The sequence below is a fragment of the Rhinatrema bivittatum genome, chromosome 3 (genome assembly GCF_901001135.1).
Source record: "Rhinatrema bivittatum chromosome 3, aRhiBiv1.1, whole genome shotgun sequence".
Lineage (NCBI taxonomy): Eukaryota > Metazoa > Chordata > Amphibia > Gymnophiona > Rhinatrematidae > Rhinatrema > Rhinatrema bivittatum.
The window spans coordinates 296,993,042-297,017,117 of NC_042617.1; the positions used below are offsets into that span (position 1 = coordinate 296,993,042).

Genomic DNA, 24,076 nt, shown 5'->3' on the forward strand with positions numbered 1-24,076 from the left:
AGGTGTTTGGGTAATTGCCAGGTTCTTGTGGCCTGGTTTGGCCTCTGTTGGAAACAGGATGCTGGGCTTGATGGACCCTTGGTCTGACCCAGCATGGCAATTTCTTATGTTCTTATTGATAGGTCTGAATAATGTTGGACAATCAACGACTGTGGCTTACATCAATCGGCAGGGAAGGTAACAAGAGGTGCAGGAAATAGATCAACTTAAAATCATCCGATATACCTGAAGATTGGAAGATGGCCAATGTAACCCCTATATTTAAAAGGTGATCCAGGGTTGACCCGGGAAACCATAGACCGGTGAACCTGACTTCAGTGCTGGGAAAAATTGTGGAAGCTGTTATAAAGAATAAAATCACAAAACATGTAGATAGACATGGTTTGATGGGACACAGCTAACAAGGAAAGTCTTGCCTCACAAATCTACATTTTTTTGAAGGGGTGAATAAACGTGGACAAAGGTGAAGCAGTAGATGTGTGGTGTATTTGGATTTTCAGAAAATGTTTGATAAAATCTCGCTTGGCTTCTAAGAGAACTAAACATGGGATAAGAGGCAATGTCCTTTTATGGATTGCAAGTTAGTTAAAAGACAGGAAACAGAGTAGGATTAAATGGTCAGTTTTCACAGTGGGAAAAGGTAAACAGTGGAGTGCCTCAGGGATCTGTACTTGGACTGGTGCTTTTTAATATATTTATAATTATCTGGAAATGGGTACGACGAGTGAGGTGATCAAATTTGCGGATGACACAAAATTATTCAGAGTAGTTAAATCTGAAGCGGATTGTGATGAATTGCAGGAGGACCTTGTGAGACTCGAAGATTGGGCTTCCAAATGGCAAATTAAATTTAATGTGGGCAAGTGCAAAGTGATGCATATAGAGAAAAATAACCCTTGCTGTAGTTACACAATGTTAGGTTCTATCTTATGGGTTACCACCCAGGAAAGAGATCTAGACATTAGTGGATAATACATTGAAATCATCGGCTAAGTGTCCTGTGGTGAACAAAAAAGCAAACCAGGTTAGGAATTATTAGGAAGGGAATGGAGAATAAAACGGAGGATGTCATAATGCCTCTGTATCACTCCATGGTGAGGCCGCACCTTGAATACTGTGTGCAATTCTGGTCACTGCATCTCTAAAAGGGTATAATTGCACTGGAGAAAGTGCAGAGAAGGACAACCAAAATAAGAGGCATGGAATGGCTGCCCTATGAAGAAAGGCTAAAGAAGTTAGGGCTGTTCAGTTTGGAGAAGAGACGACTGAGAGGCAATATGATAGAAGTCTACAAAATCATGAAAGGACTTGAAAAAGTTAATGTAAATCGGTTATTTACTCTCTCAGATAATAGAAGGACCAGGGGGCACTCCATGAAGTTAGCAAGTAGCGCATTTAAAACAAATCTAAGAAATATTTTTCACTCGGTGCATAGTTAAGCTCTGGAATTCATTGCCAGAGGATGATGTTAAAATAGTGTAACTGGATTTAAAAAAGGTTTGGATAAGTTCCTAGAGGAAAAATCCATAAACTGCTATTATGGTAAGTAATAAGCAATAGTAGCTTGTGATTTATCTAATGTTTGGTTATTTGCCAGATACTTGTGACATGGATTGCTAGGCCTGAAGGACCCTTGGACTTAGCTATTATGGCATATCTTACGTTCTTATGGAATGGGCAGAGATGCATCTCCAGATGATCTCAGCCTCGCACATTGCAAAGACAAAGTAAGAGCAGACTTTCTCAGCAGGGAGAGTCTGGACCCAGGAGCTTGGGCATTCTCAGATGAGGCGTTTCAGCTGATTCAGATTTGCTAGAGTCTCCTGTACTTAGAACTGTTGGTAACTTTGCACTATGTTAAAGTTCCATGTTTCTTCAGCCGCAGGAGGAAGTCAGAGATCAATACCCTAGAGCAGGAGTGGTGGAAGGCAAGTTGCTGTATGCCTTTCCTCCATGGCCCATGTTGGGCAGACTGATTTAAAGGATCAAACACCACAGAGAGATGGTGTTCTTGGTCATTCCAGATTGGCTCAGGAGACCGTGGTATGCAGATCTGTGGAGGCTCCTGGTGAATTCGACTCTTAAGCTTCCAGTGCACAGGAACCTGTTGCAGCAGGGACCTGTTTTCACGAAGATCCCAACTCTTATTTTATATTACGGTATGGCCCTTGAAAGGGCTCGCTTGCTGAACCTTGGATACCCTGCAGCAATGATTTCCACCTTGCTAAGAGCTAGAAGGTTCTCCACTTCCTTGGCCTATGTGCGGGTTTGGAGAGTGAGACCTGGTGTGAGAATCAAGGAACTTTTCCTTTCCTTGGTCAGGATTCCACTTATTTTGGAATTTTGCAGGATGGCTTGAATAAAGGCTTGGGTCTCAATTCCTTAAAGGTACAAGTAGGAGCTCTCCCCTGTTTCAGGAGTCAGGTAAATGATGGACCCTTGTTGGCTCATCCTGATGTTGCCATTTTCTGAAAGGAATGAAACATCTTCGTCATCCTTTTGAGGTCTCTGGCACACAGAGTCTTAATTTGGTTTTCGACTTTTTTAAGGTCTTACGTTTAGACCAATATGTACTCTGTCCATGAGGTTGCTGACCTTGAAAATGGTGTTCCTTGTGGCAAATCTGTTCATAGGGTTTTCGAACTGCAGGCCTTGTCTTGTCGGAAGCCATTTTTCCAGGTGACTCCAGGGATGGTATAGCTGCGTACTATTCCTTTTTTTACCGAAGGTGGTCACTGAGTTTCACGTGAATCAGTTCATCTTCCTGCTGTCTCTGGACAGAGAGAGATGTAGAGGAGTGTGGTCTGTTGCGACCCTTGGATGTCAAGAGACATATTGTCAGGTATCTGGAAGTTACTGAGCCTTTACGGAAGTTGTATTGCCTGTTTGTCCTTCACGACAGTACTAGGCAGGGACAGCCAGCCTCGCAGGCTAAAATAGCTCACTGGATTAAGGATGTAGTCTCTGCTGCATACATGGATGCTGGTAAGCAGTTACCTATCAGGTTACGGCTCTTTCCACTAGGGCTCAGGCAGTGTCATGGGCAGAAGTTAGATCATTGTCTCCCATTGACACTTTCTGAGCTTCGACGTGGTCCTCTTTACACACCTTTTCCAGGTTTTATTGTCTGGATGTTCAGGCCCGGGAGGACGCATCCTTTGCACGTCTGGTTTTGACTCGACCACGGGCAGCCTCCCACCCTATTCGGGAATAGCTTGGATACATCCCACTTGTTCTGGATTCATCTGACTGGACGCTAAGAAATGAGAAATTACTACTTACCTGATAATTTCATTTTCTTTAGGACAGTCAGATGAATCCAGCTTCCCTCTCTTCGCTGCTGAATGATTGCTTAATGATCCTCCTGTGTGCATATATGTTACAGGGATTACTGATGTTAGTCCAGTCCCTAGACTAGTTACATTCTTGTCTGAGCTGGGTGTTGCTTGTTGGATCAGTATTGCAATGGTTATCTGTGTTCAATCAAGCTTTTTGCTAGTCTGTCCACAGTTGCTTTTGAAGAAAATACTGACAGGCTGATGTTACTACAGGGATATATGTACTGTAATGTCAGTTTGCTCCGTCTCCATCTGCTGGTAGAGGTGCATAACCCATTTTTCTGGATTCATCTGACTGTCCTAAATAAAAGGAAATTATCAGATAAGTAGTATTTTCCATCAGTAAGCAGGGCATTTAGCCATGCATAATGGGTGACGTCATCCGTGATGTCACGAAGGCGGAGCTTTCTCTCTAAGCTCGAAGAGCTTTGAAGTGCGCATGACCATGACTTCCCGCACTCCTCGAGCTTCCCTCAGTTTTTGTTTTCAGAGGTACTGCATGGACGTGTGGAACACTCTCTCTCATCATCTCAGGAGAAAACCTTCACTTGACAAAGTAAAGGTTAGAGGAAAGACACCTAGAAGCCTGGGATTAAAGTACTGCTCCTGCAGTAAGATCATGTCGGTGACCGACTGGCATAACTATTGTTATTTATGCCTTGGTCCCGATCATGAACAGGCCGCATGCAGGGACTGTGGAAGAATGTCCCCGCAAGCAAGAAGACAGAGGGCAGAAAAAATGGAGAGGCTGAGGCAATCATATGCCCCCTCTCCGACGGATGGAAGATCAACAAAGTCCTCCCCGGGTAAGCAAAAACCCCGGTCCAAGACTTCTCGACGCTTGCATTCGGCTTTGGAGAACCGTGCGCCGCAGACTGCGTTGTCAACCATGAAGATTGCGTCGAGCGCTGCTTTTGATACAACGCATGCACCGTCAAAACCTGCGTTGAATCACCCCACTCTGCCTCGTCCAACGTCTCCGCTTGCATTGACCCCATTGAAAGCGTCAAGCATCAACGCATCACGACACACCTAAAAAAGCTACAACGCATCCCACTCACAAGCATCAAAAGACTACTCATACTCCTTCAGAAATCCCAAAGATAGTCCCCTGGGCTACCTGAAAAACCTAAAAAATCGACATAAAAAACAAAGCATGTTACACCGCAATCTGGGGCATCATCTTCAGCCAGATCTGCTTGGCAACACTCGGCATCCCTACACGGAGATCACCACTCTCCTTCCTCGGTATTATCCGACCTTATCATTGATGAACCAGCTGGAGATTGGGACTCATCATTGAATATACTTTCTCAACCTCCATGCCTCAAAAAGAGACCAACATCTCTATTACAAAATACACCGGTTAAGCGCCTCAAAAAGTCCACAAGACCACCTGACCATCCTTCCTGCCCAACAGCTAAAGAAACAATGTCTCACATCACTTCTCTATTATACAGTTTTTTCCAGGGTTTACCTCCAGACCCAAATATTCTTCCACAGGATCCTCAAGATCCTGTATCGCCACATTTCTGCTTCACCTCCAAATCTACCGTCTCCGACACATTCCAATTCTCCTATGTCACAACACACGCGGTTTCTCCAGTGTTCTCTCCACCATCATCTCCGGGGAGTTCAACGGGTATTCCTTCAGACCTTCCACAAGAGCTACCTCAGCCATCACTTCCTGAAGATCTTACGTACGCTATATTCTTGGAGAAGCTGGGTTTAGCTCTTAACATAGAAACTCAAAAACTTCCAGACCCAAGATCAGAAGTAATGGGAATTCTGCAAACACTAGACGTCCCATCTGAGCCCACTGCTCTACCTCCACATCAAATTTTAGAGGGCCTGATGGATAAGGCATAGGATACCCCACTCCTCACCCCAGTTTCCAAAAAACTGGATTTAAAATATAAAATGCAAAAGACATCCTACTACTCAAATGTTCAAGTCACTCAAAATTCAATAGTAGTAGAATTGGCGCTGAAAAGAGCCAAAAAGAACAGGCTCTACTCTAATACACCTTCAGGAAAAGATAAACTATTGGATGATTTTGCAAAGATCATCTATCAAAATTCAATGCTGAATTCTCGCATTAATAATCAGTTTTATGTTCAATATGTTTTTATTGAGTGTAACAAATTCCACAATACAATCAAGAAGACAGTCTGATATCCACACAGAATCTCCATGACAGAATGCGCAAACAATGAACCAGGCTTAGAACTGAACAAACACTCAAACAGTTTCCAAACCTTGAATGATCCCCCCACCCCGCCTCCCCCCGTGAACCCTCTTGAGATCTATCACCATAGTGAAATATGTCCGGGTAGTGGCACAACTCGCAATTAGCCATTCAGCACCAAGCTGCGAGCCTTATGAGGTAAATGTTGCAAATATGGGTCCCAAGTTTGTAAAAAAATACGACGTTGCCTCGGAGAGGATTGTGATGCCAAGTTGTCAAATTGCATAAGACGATGCAGATGAAGCCGCCATGTCCAAAAGGAGGGTCCCTTTTGATCACGCCAAAGGATTAAAATTACTTTTTTCCCTACGAGGCCGGATTTCTTTAAAAGTGTGCGGGGACCAGCGCTGGAGAACAGATGATGGGTTACACAATGAAAGAGCCACAGGTAGGGAGAATAAGGGAGACGAACTCCAAGTAAAGACTCCAAATAAACTTGTATTTGGCGCCAATATCGTTGTACTAGTGGACACCCCCAAAACACATGTGCTAAGGTCCCCTTAGCCGTCCCGCAGCGTAAACACCTATCAGTCTGACTGAGCCCCGCTTTATGAGCAATCTGTGGTGATATAAATGCCCGACGTAGGAACTTTAAATGCATCTCCCGAAAGTACATGTTGCTGGTAATAGGCAGGACCCCTCTAACGCTGCAAGAAAAGATACGGGGTGTTAACTGAAAATCCCCATCCCTGTTCCAGCGTTCGACCGAGAGTGTGTAAGGTTCCCTCGGCACGGCTTTAGCAAGCTGTTTGTAAAATCGGGACAAGGAAGGCTCCCTGGTAGCATCCAAGTGCAAAAAGCCATCAATCTTTGTGAAATTTGCCACATTCACATCCGGTCTCCCAAGAGATTTGATGTAATGGCCTAATTGGCAATAACCAAAATGGTGTGTCCCAGGTAATGCATACAGTTCCTGTAGGCGAGCATAGGGAATATACCCCCCTTCTGCATCAAGCACGTGACCTAGATAGGTCACCCCCTTAGCCCCCCAAGTGGCAAAGTAGGTGGTGGTAGAGCCCGGTGAAAAATCTGGATTGCCTCTTAAAGGGATCAAGTAGGTGCACTGCTGGGGGAGCCCCAACAGACGGGTAAGGTATACCCAAGTCGTCCGCAGGGGCCGCACCAATGGATGTTGCGCCAAAGCCTGGGGCACTCTATCGCCACTTGCCATAAGCACATAACCCAATGCAAGGGGACTAGTAAAAGCGGCCTCCGCCACGATATTAACAAAAGGGGATTTCCCCAAGAACCAACCCCTAATCAAACGCAAATTCGCTGCCCAACCGTATCGATTAAGATGTGGAATCCCCATACCCCCTTCAGACCAGGACTGCTTTAACCAGCGCAGGGGAATTCTGGCCTTTTTCCCTTTCCAAATAAAACGGCGTATAAGCGAGTCTATTCGATTGAGATCACCTAGCTGCAGTATCACCGGATAGTTTTGCAAAACATACAGCCATTTGGGTAGCAACACCATCTTAAATAATGCTATACGTCCTGCCACAGCAAGTGGCAGGCTCCGCCAGGAGGTCAGCTTTTCCCGTGTTTGTCGTAGTAGGGGATGGATATTTAGGGAATAGAGTTTAGACAAATCAGTCGCCAGATGTACACCTAGATATTTAAGTGAATCCCCAGCCCACTTCAGGGGGAACACTCCCTCCCAGCTGTCCCGCAATGAGTCCGGAAAGGCCAGAGCCTCCGACTTAACCCAATTGATACGCATACCGGACTAGGCGGAGTAATGATCGTAAATGCCTAGCAGAGTTTCCAACGATCTGCGGGGAGACGTTAAGAACAATAAAACATCATCGGCAAATGCCGTGTACTTGAATATTTCCCGTTGCCTCCCATCATTAAATTGGATGCCCCGGATACGGACATTAGATTGTATCGCTAACAAAAAGGGCTCCAAGGTAAGTATAAAAAGCAGGGGAGAGAGCGGGCATCCCTGTCTCGTACCCCGTTCAATTGTTAGGGGCTCCGTCAACCCTCCATTGACTAGAATGCAGGCCTCTGGGGTGTGATATAACAGTTCCACTGCCTGATAAAAGAACCCACTAATCCCAACAAGGCGTAGAATATGGAACAGAAACCCCCATTCCACCCTGTCGAACGCTTTTTCAGCATCCAGACTAACAACCAGGTAGGGATCCTGCACCCGATTGCAAAGAGCCATTGCCGTTAGAACCTGCCGAATATTTCTAAGGGAGTAACGCTGTTTAACGAAGCCCACCTGGCCAGCTTGAATAAGCGATGGCAAAACATTCCCCAGACGGTCCGCCAATACCTTGGCTAAAATCTTATGATCCACATTCAACAGGGAGATGGGACGATAAGATTCCAGCCGCAAAGGGTCCCTACCAGGTTTAGGGATCAAAGTAACAAATGCCTGGTTCCCCCGGGCCGGGAACTCACCCTGAGCTATAAGGGAGTTATAAACAGCGGGCAAAATCCCTGAGAGCGGGTCAGCTAGGCACTTATAGAACTCTGCGCTGTAACCATCGGGGCCCGGTGCTTTGAGGCGGGGCATATTCTTTATCACCCGAGAGACCTCCTCCTCCGATATGGGGTCATTAAGGTATCTACTATACTCCAAAGTCAATGAGGGAAGGTTAATTAATTCCCCGAAATCCTCCCACTTGGTAGCATCCCATCCATCTGACCGATACAGCGAAGAGTAATACCCATGAAAGGCCCTTTTGACACTCTCCGTATCAGTTACCACCCCTCCCGTAGTTTGAATGGCCGGAATGTGGCGGGATCCCCTGGCGGACTTTACTAAAGTGGCCAGCATTTTGCCTGATTTCTGGCCAAACTGGAATAATTTATATTGATAATAAAGAAAGCTCTTTTTGGCCCGCTGGTGGAGAATAGTATTTATGGCTGTTTGCAGGGCAAGATACTGCTCGCGGCATTCCCGGGAGGGTCGCCGCACTAAATCCCGTTTGGCCCGTTGTAAGTTTAGGGTTAGCCGGAGGAGCTGCTGGTCTAGCGATTTCTTCCTATGGGCCACGTAGGAGATTATGTCCCCACGAAGTACCACTTTATAATCAGTTTTATATCATACAATATTTTTTCAACTGGACATTTGTTGCACACTTCGTATGAAGCTTTTGACACTTCAGCACGTTCGTCTGCAACCACAGTCTCCGCTAGATGCCTGGCATGGCTTCGAGCCAGCAGTATACAGGACAATATTCATGACCCATCTGGCTAATTTACCATGTAGGCCAGACAACCTATTTGGAGACAAACTTCAGAAGACAGTGTCTTTAATCAAAGAACAGAATATTGCAGTTAAGTCTTTAGCGGCTCCTTTAGACATGCCATCTACGTCCAGGCGTTATTTTTCCTAATATAAAAGAGGTTCCTACTACCGCAGACCATGCCGGTACTATCAACCCTACCAATCCAACTATAGACCACAGCCTTTCCAACAACAGCGGTCTCAATCTCAGATGCAGGGACAAAGACCACGTCAGAGAAACCAGAGGCCACAAAAACCTCAGGCTATACAACAATCACCTAAACAATCTTTTTAAGTTCACCTGCCACAACAGCAGTTTATGTAGGAGGAAGACTATCTTTGTTCCATTCCCAATGGTCCCATATTACCACGGACCAATGGGTATTGAGCATTGTAGCACAGGGATAGTGTCTGGTTTCAACTCCATTCCAACGCTACCTCATCTAATTTATCCCAAGACTCCATTGATTCAAATTCCATGGCTCCTGAAGGAAATTTCACTCTTCCTTCAACAGAAGGCTATCCGGCCGGTGCCTTCCAATCAAATGGAGAACGGTTTCTATTCCCAATACTTCCTCATCCCCAAAAAATCAGGAGGCCTTCGCCCTATTTTGGATCTTTGAGCACTCAACAAATATCTGGCAAAAGAAAAATTCAAGATGACCTCTCTCAAGACGGTCCTCCCTTTTCTCCAGACAAACGACTGGATGTGCTCACTCAATCTAAAAGATGCTTACACTCACATCCCGATTCACAAACGTTGTTGACGATACCTCTGTTTTCAAGTTGCAAATAAACACTACCAGTACCAGGTGCTTCCCTTTGGTTTCTCCTCAGCCCCAAGAGTCTTCACAAAATGTCTTGCTGTTGATGTGGCACACTTACGCAAACAGAGCATAAACATTTTTCCTTATTTAGTCGACTGGTTAATCGTATCTCACGATGCCCACTTATACAGAATCACAAGGAATGCACACTCCTCTGTCTACAAAACCTAGGTTGGATAATAAACTACGAAAAATCTCAACTCCATCCAACCCAAAACATTCAATTCATAGGAGCAAATTATCTGAACCCCACTTTCAAGAGCTTTCCTACCTCCAGAAAGGATCCAAACCTTACGATCCCTGGCTCAAACTCTGTTACATCGGCGGGGGGGAAAAGTTCCAGCTTGGCACATCATGGTACTACTAGGTCACATGGCCGCAGCAATACATGTAGTCCAAAATACTTGACTCCACATCAGACGCCTCCAATGGGGCCTAAAATCTCAATGGAACCAACTTACTCAACCAATGTCTCACAGGGTACAGGTTACGAACTCCATGAGAAAAGATATCCGATGGTGGCTTAACCATCTATCTTGGAGGAAGGGACCCCATTCCAACACCTCCCTCATCAACTAATTCTCACCACAGATGCTTCAACAAGAGGATGGGGAGTGCATCTCCTCCATCTAGAAATTCAGGGACTTTGGTCCACAAACGAGCAAAACTTTCAAATAAATTTGTTTGAATTCAGGCAATAAGAAATTCCCTACTAGCGTTCCAGACATGGATACAGGGAAAATCTGATTATCCATACTCACAATCAGGTAGCAATGTTTTACATAAACAAACAAGGCGGATCCGGTTCCTTGATTCTTTGCAAGGAGGCGGTTCAGATATGGGAGTGGGTGGAACACATCTTCCTTCAAGCATCCTACCTACCGGGCCTAGCGAATACCAGAGCAGACAAACTCAGCAGAGTTTTCCACCCACACGAGTGGTCGCTCAATCAAACGGAAGCAAACAAAATCTTCGCGTCCTGGGGGACTCCAGACATAGACCTCTTTTGTATCGGAAGAAAACCGGAAAGTGGAGAAATTTTGCTCTCTGCTTCCCAGCAGATACAGGACGTGGAACATGGGTCTGCTATACGCTTTTCCTCTAATTTCGCTAATCTCGCGCACAATCCAAAAATGTACAGCGGACACGGCAGACTTGATCCTCATAGCCCCTGCGTGGCCGAGACAGCCATGGTATGCCTATCTTCTTCATCTGTCCGTAAATCCCCCAATACCACTACCAAAGGACCCATTCCTCCTTTCGCAAGACAGGGGAACCTTAATCCACCCAATGCAAGCCTCCCTCCATTTGACGGCATGGAGATTGAAAGGCAAATACTGAGCTCATTGAATCTCTCATCCGACATCACAGATGTTCTCATTGCAGCAAGAAAACCCTCCACCAGACTATGCTTTCAAATGGATACGATACTCCACATGGTGCGCCCTCCACGAACTCAACCCCTTTTCTTGTCCACCAGAGTCACTAGTGACTTACTTGCATGCTTTATCCCTTTCAGGACTAGCAGTCATATCCATTAGGGTTCACCTTAGTGCTATTGCAGCTTATCTTTTGGAAAAGGATGGTTCCATCTCCTCTCATCCTATAATTTCAAAGTTTATGAAGAGTTAGCTGCATCTGCACCCACCTATTAAGAAACCAATAGTGCCATGGGATATCAATTTAGTCCTGGAAGCATTGATGAATCCACCATTTGAGCCCATGTCAAATTCTACACTCAAATTTCTAACCTGGAAAGTTCTTTTCCTGGTAGCTATCACTTCTGCGAGAAGAGTAAGTGAGCTCCAAGTGCTAGTAATCAATTTTCCATATCTTCAATTTCTTCTTGATAAAGTGGTATTGTGAACTCATCCTTCCTTTCTACCAAAGGTGGTTTCTGCTTTTCACTTGAATGAAACAATCTCCTTACCAGTTTTTTGCCCGAAACCACACTGACGAGCAACAAAAACTGGATTGTAAAAGAGCCTTAGCTTATTACAAAAATAGCACTGAAACAATCAGATGTTCATCGCAATTGTTTTTCCTTCAACCCAAACAATCCAGGACAGCCAGTTTCGAAGCGAACTCTTTCTAATTGCTAACGGCTTGTATCCAATACTGCCATTCTACAAAATCGACGCCTCTTGCCGGTCCAGTTAAGGCCCATCAGATCAGAGCAACTGCAGCTTCCATTGCGCATATCCAGGGAGTGCCAATTCAAGACATTTGCAGGGCAGCGACCTGGTCTTCAATTAATACATTTACTTCTCACTATTGCCTAGACCAGTGGTTCTCAACCTTTTTTCTGTCGAGACACACCTGACAGATGGTTCTCACATGCATGACACACTGACCCATGATCATCACGGGGCTAGATGTAAAAGTACAGTTTGCATCCACGGGAACCCCCGTGACCCGCAATAATGGATGTAAAGCAGAATTATGACATTCCCCATACAACTTACCCTACAAAAAAAGATGTTCTGGTGTCATCTCAGTAACAGCAACTCAAACTCCTTCTACTTCCAGGCTCAATAGCCCTACTTATGAAAAGACAGCAGTTTACCACCAATGCATGTCCTCGTGAGAAAACACAACAAATAAGACTAATACAAACGTTTACATGCTAGTAAAATATCTCATCTCTGTAACAGACACAGAACCGACCTGTGTATTACTACAGATCCCAGGATCTGTAGTAATACACATAAACTAATCCGCACACAGTTACACCTGTATTATGGAATACATTCAAACAGGAGCAACCCTATCTATGAAAAGCAACACTACAAATATTAAATCAGGCCCTAAAAACCAATACACCTCTTATTAGGAAAACAGAACTAGCAAGCAGCTATAGATCCCCCACACAGAAATAATTGTAAAACTATACTAATAAGCAGAATAAATGTTTCAAAACAGCTATGAACAGAATAACATCCAACAATTAAAAACTCATAAAAACATAAGAACATAAGAAATTGCCATGCTGGGTCAGACCAAGGGTCCATCAAGCCCAGCATCCTGTTTCCAACAGAGGCCAAAACCAGGCCACAAGAACCTGGCAATTACCCAAATACTAAGAAGATCCCATGCTACTGATGCAATTAATAGCAGTGGCTATTCCCTAAATAAAATTGATTAATAGCCATTAATGGACTTCTCCTCCAAGAACTTATCCAAACCTTTTTTGAACCCAGCTACACTAACTGCACTAACCACATCCTCTGGCAACAAATTCCAGAGCTTTATTGTGCGTTGAGTGAAAAAGAATTTTCTCCGATTAGTCTTAAATGTGCTACTTGCTAACTTCATGGAATGCCCCCTAGTCCTTCTATTATTCGAAAGTGAAAATAAGTCACATCTACTCGTTCAAGACCTCTCATGATCTTAAAGACCTCTATCATATCCCCCCTCAGCCGTCTCTTCTCCAAGCTGAACAGCCCTAACCTCTTCAGCCTTTCCTCATAGGGAAGCTGTTCCATCCCCTTTATCATTTTGGTTGCCCTTCTCCATCGCAACTATATCTTTTTTGAGATGCGGCGACCAGAATTGTACACAGTATTCAAGGTGTGGTCTCACCATGGAGCGATATAGAGGCATTATGACATTTTCCGTTCTATTAACCATTCCCTTCCTAATAATTCCTAACATTCTAGATTTTAAAGTATTATCCACTATGATGCCTAGATCTTTTTCCTGGGTGGTAGCTCCTAATATGGAACCTAACATCGTGTAACTACAGCAATGGTTATTTTTCCCTATATGCAACACCTTGCACTTGTCCACATTAAATTTCATCTGCCATTTGGATGCCCAATCTTCAAGTCTTGCAAGGTCCTCCTGCAATGTATCACAGTCTGCTTGTGATTGAACTACTCTGAATAATTTTGTATCATCTGCAAATTTGATAACCTCACTCGTCGTATTCCTTTCCAGATCATTTATATATATATTGAAAAGCACCGGTCCAAGTACAGATCCCTGAGGCACTCCACTGTTTACCCTTTTCCACTGAGAAAATTAACCATTTAATCCTACTCTCTGTTTCCTGTCTTTTAACCAGCTTGTAATCCACGAAAGGACATCGCCTCCTATCCCATGACTTTTTAGTTTTCGTAGAAGCCTCTCATGAGGGACTTTGTCAAATGCCTTCTGAAAATCCAAATACACTACATCTACCGGTTCACCTTTATCCACATGTTTATTAACCCCTTCAAAAAAATGAAGCAGATTTGTTAGGCAAGACTTCCCTTGGGTAAATCCATGTTGACTATGTTCCTTTAAATCATGTCTTTCTATATGCTTTACAATTTTGTTCTTGAGAATAGTTTCCACTATTTTTCCCGGCACTGAAGTCAGGCTCACTGGTCTATAGTTACCCGGATCGCCCCTGGAGCCTTTTTTAAATATTGGGGTTACATTGGCCACCCTCCAGTCTTCAGGTACAATGGATGATTTTAATGATAGGTTACAAATTTTAATTAATAGATCAGAAATTTCATTTTTGAGTTCCTTCAGAACCCTAGGATGCTTACCATCCGGTCCAGGTGATTTGCTACTCTTTAGTTTGTCAATCTGGCCTACTACATCTTCCAGGTTGACAGTGATTTCGTTCAGTTCGTCTGACTCATCACCCCTGAAAACCATCTCCGGAACTGGTATCTCCCCAACATCCTCATTAGTAAACACGGAGGCAAAGAATTCATTTAGTCTTTCTGCAATGGCCTTATCTTCCCTAAGAGCCCCTTTAAACCCCTCTGTCATCCAATGGTCCAACCGACTCCCTCACAGGTTTCTTGCTTTGGATATATTTTAAAAAGTTTTTATTATAAGTTTTTGCCTCTATGGCCAATTTCATTTCAAATTCTCTCTTCGCCTGTCTTATCAATGTTTTACATTTAGCTTGACAATGCTTATGTTTTATCCTATTTTCTTCAGATGGATCCTTCTTCCAATTTTTGAAGGATGTTTTTTGGCTAAAATAGCCTCTTTCACCTCACCTTTTAACCATGACTGTAATCGTTTTGCCTTCCTTCCACCTTTCTTAATGCGCGGAATACATATGGACTGCGCCTCTAGGATTGTATTTTTAAACAATGTCCATGCCTGTTGAACACTTTTAACCTTTGCAGCTGCACCTTTCAGTTTTTTTCTAACTATTTTTCTCATTTTATCAAAGTTTCCCTTTTTAAAATTTAGTGTTAGAGCTGCAGGTGCCACTGCTTCTTCTAGCATCGCTGCCATTCCCACTGGGCTTGAACCTACTGATAGCCCGGTGGCAACGGCAACAGGGAAGGAAGAGCAGTGGGAGAGACCGGGAGCGTGCGACACACCTGCTGGTGCTTGGCGACACACTGGTGTGTCACGACAGACCGGTTGAGAAGCGCTGGTCTAGACCAGCAGTCGGCAGCAGATTCCTTGTTGGGTTCTGTAATTCTGCGGGCTATTTCTAAGTCATAACGGCTGTCCACATTTCCACAGGTTGCCAAAAAAAATTAATTTTTAATAAACAATGTTTCTTTCAACATTGCCTTTTTTTCTGATATTTCATATCTGCAACCTGTAAGCTTGGGACTCCCACTATGCATGGCTAAATGCCCTGCTTATCGACAGAAAAAAGCAAGTTTGCTTACCGTAAACGGTATTTTCCGTAGATAGCAGGGAATTTAGCCATGCATTCCCTCCCACCTCCCTGGACAGCCATACTTCTTTACACCTACACCAGCATTAGCTTGGAAAACCAACTGAGGGAAGCTCGAGGAGCGCGAGAAGTCGTGGTCATGCGCACTTCAAAGCTCTTCGAGCTTAGAAAGCTCCGCCTTCATGACATCACGGTGCTATCTACGGAAAACACTGTTTACGGTAAGCAAACTTGCTTATTTCTCATTGAAGTATCAAAAATCATGAGCTAAATATTAAAATAAATAAAAATAAAGCCAAATTGTCCAGGAATTAAAGGGAGTTTTGCAGTTTAAAAACATTAGAACATGTGCAATTTTTCCATTTCTTTGAAATTTTTTTTTCCAATAATCTGTAAACCCAGTATATTAATGTTGGTTCAGACAAGTCTGGTGTAGTATTCTTAATTGTGGACTTCTTAATTGCTGAATACATACAGCCAACTAATTTTGAAAAAAAAATACTTTCCAGTTCTTAATAAACTTTGAAAACAACCTGAGAAAATGGGAGGGAAAACCTCATTTTTTTTTTTTAGTAAATGAGACATCTCTGAATGTATTGATCTGCACATGTCTGTCACAGCTAAACTGCCATTTCCTCCTGTGCAAATATTTGCTGCAGTGATTGATGGCTCCTCTTTATTGTCTCTTCCAGCTTCTGTTTCCTGCTCCTGCCTTCTGCTTCCCTCCTAACCTGACCTGAACAGCTCACATCTCTCTAGCTCTCAAGTTCTCTCTGACCAGGCTGCACTTCTGACCAGTAAATGTGAATGTCTGTATAGATTTTAAATGAATTTCTAGCTGTGTACACACAGTTGGTGGCATTCTTTAAGCCTATGTTTGTCAAAGATGGCTGCATGTGGCCACCATAGATGGTGTCCGTTTATTGAATATTTTAAGAAAAACTGTCAGCTGGTGGGTGCACTTGCCCTCAAAATCTTATTGAACTTCTGCTTTAACAGGCATCAAACATGGAAATGCCTTAAAGGTTCTTACTGTGCAGTGTTTATTTTGTGTTATGGTTTGATGCATGTTTTGTGTTTATCTTGATGATTTTGTTTTTCTGTAATCTATCTTGTACAACTTTGTTGCATTGGGTGGAACAGAAATCTTTTAAATAAGAGTAGAAAAGTGGAACTCATCCATAATGTACATCTGTTAAGTGCCTTGATTGCTGATATACCAACTTTAGCATGTGCTGCCTTAGTACTTTTTTTTTTAAGCCATGTGTGAATATACTTAAAGACCTTTAGTCACTTAGACCTACTTTAAATGCACCTTGTTTGCAGGTCTGAGAGCCTCTGAAGTGTCATATGTTTTTAACCGTTGTGAAGGCTAGTACCAAACAACGGTATATAAAAGTCTACAGATAAAATAAATAATTCTGTAACAATAGTGCAAGGTAGTAATTGCCTACATTGATTTCAGATTTTAAGAGATAAGGCTGCAGTACTTCATCACAGTATAAATTACAGGATACAGCATATGAACTGTAAATCTAAATGGCTGACTGCATGGCTACTTGTTGGGCTGGAATCTAGATAGCCATTTTTTCCACTATTGAGACGTTTATACGAGCAGAACATATGCTTTGACTTCAGTACTCAAGCTGCATTGCAGGTTTCGAGCACATTTTGAACTGCTCAATTACAAATGTAGCCATGTTTCATAAGTCTGGCTTAAAGGCCTACCACAGTCACACACAATTTTAACCCAGTAATTCAAAACCATAAAGTAGAACTCTGGTGAGAAATTCTGTTACAACAAGACTAGCATGCCATACTAACTAGTGCTGTTTCCAAGGGATTCACTTTTTATTTTGAGGTAGTTTTTGCAGCAAATAATTTTAGAGAACAATATTTACATCCTCCTCAAACCAATGGCATAAAAAAATAATTTGTATCCTTTCCTCTGCTCTAGAGGGCAGATTGTTCTCTTTCTTAATCCATGATGGTGAATAGCAGGTGCTACAGAAATAGAAAAGTGGCTCCCATTTTCTACCATAGTCTCCAGTGTGATCTTACTCAGGAGGCTATCTCATAATAGTATGGCATCCTCCTGCCACAACGTAAAAAAAAAAAATCTTTTTGGAATGTCTTGTCTTCCTGTAGGAGTATTACAATAGGACCTCATAAAATACAACTCTCCCACATGGAGCTTACTGGCCCAATGTTAAATGAAGCTAGGATTTTGAGTGCCACCCACAAACAAATTTGAGAACATGCACTTTCTCCCACCATGTTCCTCTCCCTTTACCTTCCAGGAGAGGTCTCTCTAGACTACTCAGCTCACTGTATATCCCTGCTGGTATAGTTTTCAGAGGCATGACTAGAAGGCACCACTCCCTGTTTAATTGGGATGGCTTTGCAAATAATAAAGGAACATTCCACAAAGTTTTAAGTTTTTTTTTTTTGGGCAAATAGCATAAGTAGGACATTGAACCTTTTAATAAAATGCCCTTCCTTTATGAATATACAGCACCTTTAATGTTATATGTTGTCCGTTCTCCCTCCCAGCTTTCTTTTCCTATAGTCCAGGGGTCGGGAACCTTTTTGGCTGAGAGCCATGAACGCCACATATTTTAAAATGTAATTCCGTGAGAGCCATACTAACTACAACCCCCCACCCTCCTGACTCCCCCAAGACCTGTCAAATTAATTTACTACAACCCCCCAACCTCCTAACCCCCCCCCACCCCAAGACCTGCCAAAAGTCCCTGGTGATCCAGCGGGGGTCCAGGGCTCGCAGACAAATCTTTAATAAAAAAGTAGAAATCTAACAAAACCCCCCACCCTTCTGATGCCCCCAAGACCTCCAAAATTAATTTACTACAACCCCTACCCTCTTGACCCCCCCCCCCCCCCCAAGACCTGCCAAACGTCCCTGGTGGTCCAGCGGGGGTCCGGGAACGATCTCCTGGACTTGGGCTGTCGGCTGCCAGTAGTCAAAATGGCGCAGATGGCTCTTTGCCCTCACTATGTCACTGGGGTCAACCAATGGCGGCGGTAGCCCCTGTGACATAGTAAAGGCAAAGGGCCATCAACGCCATTTTGATTACTGGCAGCCGACGGCCCTTTGCCCTTACTATGTCACAGGGGCTACCGCTGCCATTGGTCGACCCCGGTGACATAGTGAGGGCAAAGGGCCGTCTGCGCCATTTTGACTACTAGCAACAGACAGCCCAAGTCCAGGAGATCGCTCCTGGACCGCTCCTGGACCCCCGCTGGACCACCAGGGACTTTTGGTAGGTCTTGGGGGGGGGGGTCAGGAGGGGGGGTTGTAGTAAATTAATTTTGGAGGTCTTGGGGGGCATCAGGAGGGTGGGGGATTTTGTTAGATTTTTACTTTTTTATTAAAGATTTGTCTGCGAGCCAGATGCAGCCATCAAAAGATCCATATCTGGCTCCCGAGCCATAGGTTCCTGACCCCTGCTATAGTCCCTGGCTGCTCATGCTTCTCCTTCAGACTTTACATGATAGAAATGGGCCCACATAGGGACTACACAGAGATAAATTGAGATTGATTTCTTCTTGGTGCTGCCTTGATCTAGAATGCTAGCAATTAGTGTACAAGAAGTAAATGTGTAAGGAGAAGGTAAGGGGCGAGAAGGGTATATAGCAGATAATTTTTATCTAGGATGAAGAGAGAGCATCATAACTCTGAGATCCTTGTCACAGTGCATTTCTTAGTTGTGGTCCTGCATATTTAATTATGGGCTATTGCCATGTGAAACCCATCATCTGGTAAACTGAGATTCAGTGGTTTGTAGTATGGAAAATGACCTTTGTAACATGTTTATTACGGATAACAATATGCTTAAACTGTAGTTTGGGTGTACAGAGTAAGTGTCAATACCTAGTTCATCACCAGGCTGGTCAGTTCATGTAGTAATCTACAAGATCAGTTCATATAATAGCCTCAGTCACCTCACCGATCTGGGTCTTTTTGTACAGGATGATTGAAAATTCCCTGTGCAACTATGCAAATCCCAACCCCATTCTTGGTCGAAATGGATTATGTGCTTAACACATACAGTAACTTCAGTTTGCCCACCCCCTCTATTATAATTGAAATGAATTGTCATGATAATACTTTTTATATTAATAGTAATTACATTAGTGTAGGTGCACATGGACTTTTTGATCATCTTATAATTTTAATATGTGAATCTTTATTTCATTCCTAGAAATTCCAGTTGCCAGCTAGAGAGATGTGTGTTCAGTGTCAGAAGACAGTGTATCCAATGGAACGATTTTTTGCCAATGAGCAGGTGTTCCATCACAGCTGCTTTCGCTGTTCACACTGTAGTACCAAACTCAGGTAAGAGAAACAAGGCCACAGGGGCATTCTGTTTCATTTCCTTCATGGTTTTAGATTCGTTCTTTTGCATTCCCCAAACGTTCTTCCAGCAACAATTCAGATTTATTAATTATAAAGACTGATTCCTTTCTCCAGTAAGTAGTCAAGAGTGTACTTGGCTGAATTCCCTCCTTTCCTTCTCTTATCTTTATAGCATGTTTCAGTCTTCAACTTTATAAGAAATTGGACAGTAAAGTTGCAATTTAAAATATTGTTATAAACTGGAAAGATTCTGCTTCTCATGGTTCTATATATTTGGGCAGGTACCCCCTTCCCACTCTGTCAAACTGATCTTTGCATCCAGTGCTTTGAGCAATGCTCCATTTTTTTAGTCTGTTTTCTTTTAAATTAAGCTAGTCTATAATTTGAACATTCTCATCAATATTTGTCCTTTTTTCTTTTTATTTCCTTTTGTACAGTCTTGGGAACTATGCTTCATTGCATGGAAACATTTATTGCAAACCTCACTTCAACCAGCTCTTCAAATCCAAGGGCAATTATGATGAAGGTTTTGGACATAAGCAGCACAAGGAATTGTGGGCAATCAAAAATGAAAATATAGAATTGCCTGAGAAATCAGCCACTCCTGGAGAGATGGCACAAAGTCCAGGAGTGGAGGATACACCAATTGCAAAGGTGGGTGTTTTAGCAGCTACAATGGAAGCTATGGTTGTGCCGCCAACTCTTGAAAAGGAGAAACCAATAGAGACCAAGAGGTTGAGAGTTGCTTGGCCACCTCCACTAGAAACTGGAAGTTCAGGAACTACCTCTGATGATAACATCAAAGTATTCAAGCCAAAGTGGCCTCCAGTAGATGAAACCCACAAGCCAGAAAGCGAGGAGGATGGGGACCTCAAGAAGCTAAGAAGAAGCCAATCCTTGAAAGAAAGGAGTCGTCCATTTACAGTAGCTTCATCTTTCAAAACAGTGGCCATTAAAAACCAAAAAGAACCAGAGAAGCTGAAGATGACTTCCTCAGATACCAACAGAAATATAAGTGCACTGAAACAGGATGTGGCACCTGAAGAAATGGCAATAGAAAGTAAAGTAGAAGTGGTGGAACCAGAAAAGGCAGAACAAACAGAGATCTTAAAAGTTCAGAGAGAAGGAGAGAGAGAATTTAAAGAAGAAAGAATAGAAACAAATGAGGAGGAGGCTTGTCCTATAGAGAAAGATGAGAAATCATTGGATAACAGTGAGCTGTCTGGAGATACTGAAGAGGAAGGGACCCTTGCAGCAGAAACAGAACACTTCCTGAATGATCATATAAAGCAGAGGTCTCCTCAGCATTCTAATGTAGAAGATTTGATGACAACTAAGGAACTGTCCCCAAACCAGAATCGTAAGTCCCAAGATGTTGGGTTTTGGGAAGAAGACGATGTGGAAAATCTGTCTTTGGAAGAGCAGATCAAAAGGAATCGTTGTTATGATGATGAAGATGAAGATGAGGATGAGTAATTCCACCACTACTGGAGGTTTTTATGCTGCAAGGTGTTGAGTTGTACATCAGTGCTTTAGCTTTATGAAGGCAGCTGCCCTTTCTAAAAGATTCTTTCCACTGGATTTCCAAGTCAAACAAGGGAACAAGTAGTGATGTCCATTAATTGTGTACCTTAATATACAGAAATGTTCTCTCAACCCCATGTCAGACAGGTTAGGGACACCTACATTGGTGCTAATATATCTCAGCTCCTTGCATCAGAATTACCAGATTTTTTAAAATGTACCAGTCAATATTGAGTAAATTATCTTGCACTGCCCAGTAAGATTAAATTCATAACTTATTCTGTAACTTTTCAGCTGCTACAGTACTGTAGGTACTAACAATTTAGTGCCTGGGATTTATGGCGCAAACGTTTGAACAGATTTTTGCCCATGAGTTTGTGAACTGCCAAAAGCTAGGCTTTATGTTGTGAATTAGTACACGGAAACAAGCCAGATACCCAATCTAACAACTTAGTCATGTTTAAAAAAAAAAAAAAAAAAAATCTATATATATACTTAGTAATTGTGTAAAATGCAGCATGCACTTTAACACCTATTAAGGCCCAGTATGCAAATATTCTGAAAAACAAATAGATGGCACAATGTTTGCTGTCTTGGTGAATCCAGGGTTAAAATACAAAATATTGTGCTGGTTTTAGATATATATTTTTGTCCATTTTACTTGACCTGACTCTTGGAGATGGGGGAATGATTGTGGTTTGCTTGTTTGAAAAAAAAAATTACTACAAACTGGAATTGTTTAGAGAAATCCAGCCCTTTGCTGTCCTGAAACCCAAGGCTCCTCTTGCTGGATACCTGAGTCACTTAGAAGCAATGCTGGGAAGCTTTAACTCAACAATTATGGATTTTGAGACTTAAACTTTTAATATTCCATTGTATGTCTTGGGATGGGATCACTTTTTGTTATTTTTTTTGTCCTTTCTAAGATTGTTAAATTGATGCTGTTTCAGAGGAGTTTTTTTAAAACTATGGACAATTATCACTGTTAATTACGGTGAGCTTTCTTGTACTAAGGAACATGATGGTGATTAGAAGGATACATTTTTTTAAATGTCTTGCTATGTTGTTCCTCCAAGTGCTATTTTGACTTATGGTATTCATTGGTCTCTTTTGATAAATGAACTTTGTTGCAGTTACATTTTACCTTGCCTTTGTCTTCCCTCCCCCTCTCCCCCAGCATGCCCCAATTTCTCTTCATATTACTGGCATGTTCCTTGTGGCCGTAAATCCAGTTAGCAATGTTCAGAATAATGCCAATAGGAAGTGTTCCAGGGAAGGGAAAGTCTTACCTCTCAATAGACAGGTAATATAATGTTGGACAATAAACTGATTTTCGTGTCTGTTCTCCCCCTCCGCACTCATTCTGTCCTTTTCCAGGAAGACTGCTGGAGGACATAATATCTTAAGGACTAGAAGTGGATGTAGGTCTGATTAGAACCTCTATTGCTCTTGAAGTCAAAAGTTTACCTGCAGTAGTAGATGTGTTCTCTCCTCCTTGAGGGGGTCTCAGCCTATAGTCTCTAATTCTAACATGCCTAAATTCTGCTGGCCCTAACAGATAAGACTTGAGCATGTCCTGCAGCTGAGCTGTGGGACTAGTTGAGGGGGGGGGGGGAGTTTAAAACAAAAAAGTCAAAATTATTTCTAAAGCCAGGATGCCACTAGGAAGAAATACATGAGGACATTTAATGGTATTTTTCTTATCACCTTGAATACTGTTTATAATATGTTTGAAAGTTACTACCAAGAGATTTTGCTGCACTATAGATTGACAAATCAAACAGGAAATGAAAGAAATTCTATGGAATAATTTCTGGTACTCTGTATTTTTTAAGATAATTTTAAATATGATTATGGCTATTTTATACAGAACACTGTGTGAATAGTTTTGATAAGGGAGGGAAGTAGCTACAGGTAGTTTTTTTTGTGTTGTTTTTTTCCATTCTGTTTTATTGAAAATGGGCTCGTCTGTATTTTACCCAGTGTAATATATTCTGCTTTCCTACCAATCTGATAAAGTGAAACATTTTTATTCACAAATAAAGCTCATTTACAATGACTTGTAAAGTGTGGAGTTTATTTTATAACTGAAAGGTTGACATAGTGGTACGGACTAAATCAGTGTTTCCCAACCAGTCTGCCTCAGACATGAAGAGGTGTGCCACGGAAAAGTCACCACTGCATGATGTGCAGATCCATCACCATCAGTGTGCTGCAGCAGTCAATAAAGCAAACAATGTTAGTAATTAAGAAGGGAATGGTTAACAAAATGGAAAATGTCAATGTCTCTGTATCTCACCTTGAATACTGTGTACAATTCTCTGGTCGCCGCATCTCAAAAAAGATATAGAAACATAGAAATGACAGCAGAAAAAGACCAAACGGCCCATCCAGTGGCTCTTAAACATATAGAGGTCCATAGTCAGAAGCATTTGGCCAGGGAAGTTAGCTGGCTAAATGAATATTTGGGCACTTATCTGGCTCAGTTAGGAAGGGAATGGTTAATAGAACGGAAAATGTCATAATGCCTCTGTATCGCTCCATGGTGATACCGCACCCTGAATACTGTGTACAATTCAGGTCGCCGCATCTCAAAAAAGATATAGTTGCGATGGAGAAGGTACAGAGAAGGGCAACCAGAATGATAAAGGGGATGGAACAGCTCCCCTATGAGGAAAGGCTGAAGAGGTTAGGGCTGTTCAGCTTGGAGAAGAGACGGCTGAGGGGGGGGATATGATAGAAGTCTTTAAGATCATGAGAGGTCTTGAACAAGTAGATGTGACTCGGTTATTTACACTTTCGAATAATAGAAGGACTAGGGGGCATTCCATGAAGTTAGCAAGTAGCACATTTAAGACTAATCGGAGAAA

The 24,076-nt window shown here is 42.6% G+C and overlaps 1 protein-coding gene across 5 annotated transcripts in view; it reads left to right on the plus strand.

Moving 5' to 3' along the window:
* LIMA1 (LIM domain and actin binding 1) overlaps positions 1-23,265 on the plus strand; it is a 236,304-nt gene extending 213,039 nt beyond the window's left edge. For all 5 annotated transcript variants that reach the window (XM_029595006.1, XM_029595009.1, XM_029595011.1 and 2 more), the window contains 2 exons: positions 19,528-19,661; positions 20,120-23,265. In XM_029595006.1, coding sequence (XP_029450866.1) covers positions 19,528-19,661; positions 20,120-21,158 — 1,173 coding nt within the window. In that variant the 3' untranslated portion in view covers positions 21,159-23,265. The remainder of the gene's footprint in view (positions 1-19,527; positions 19,662-20,119) is intronic.
* Positions 23,266-24,076: the final 811 nt, after the last annotated feature.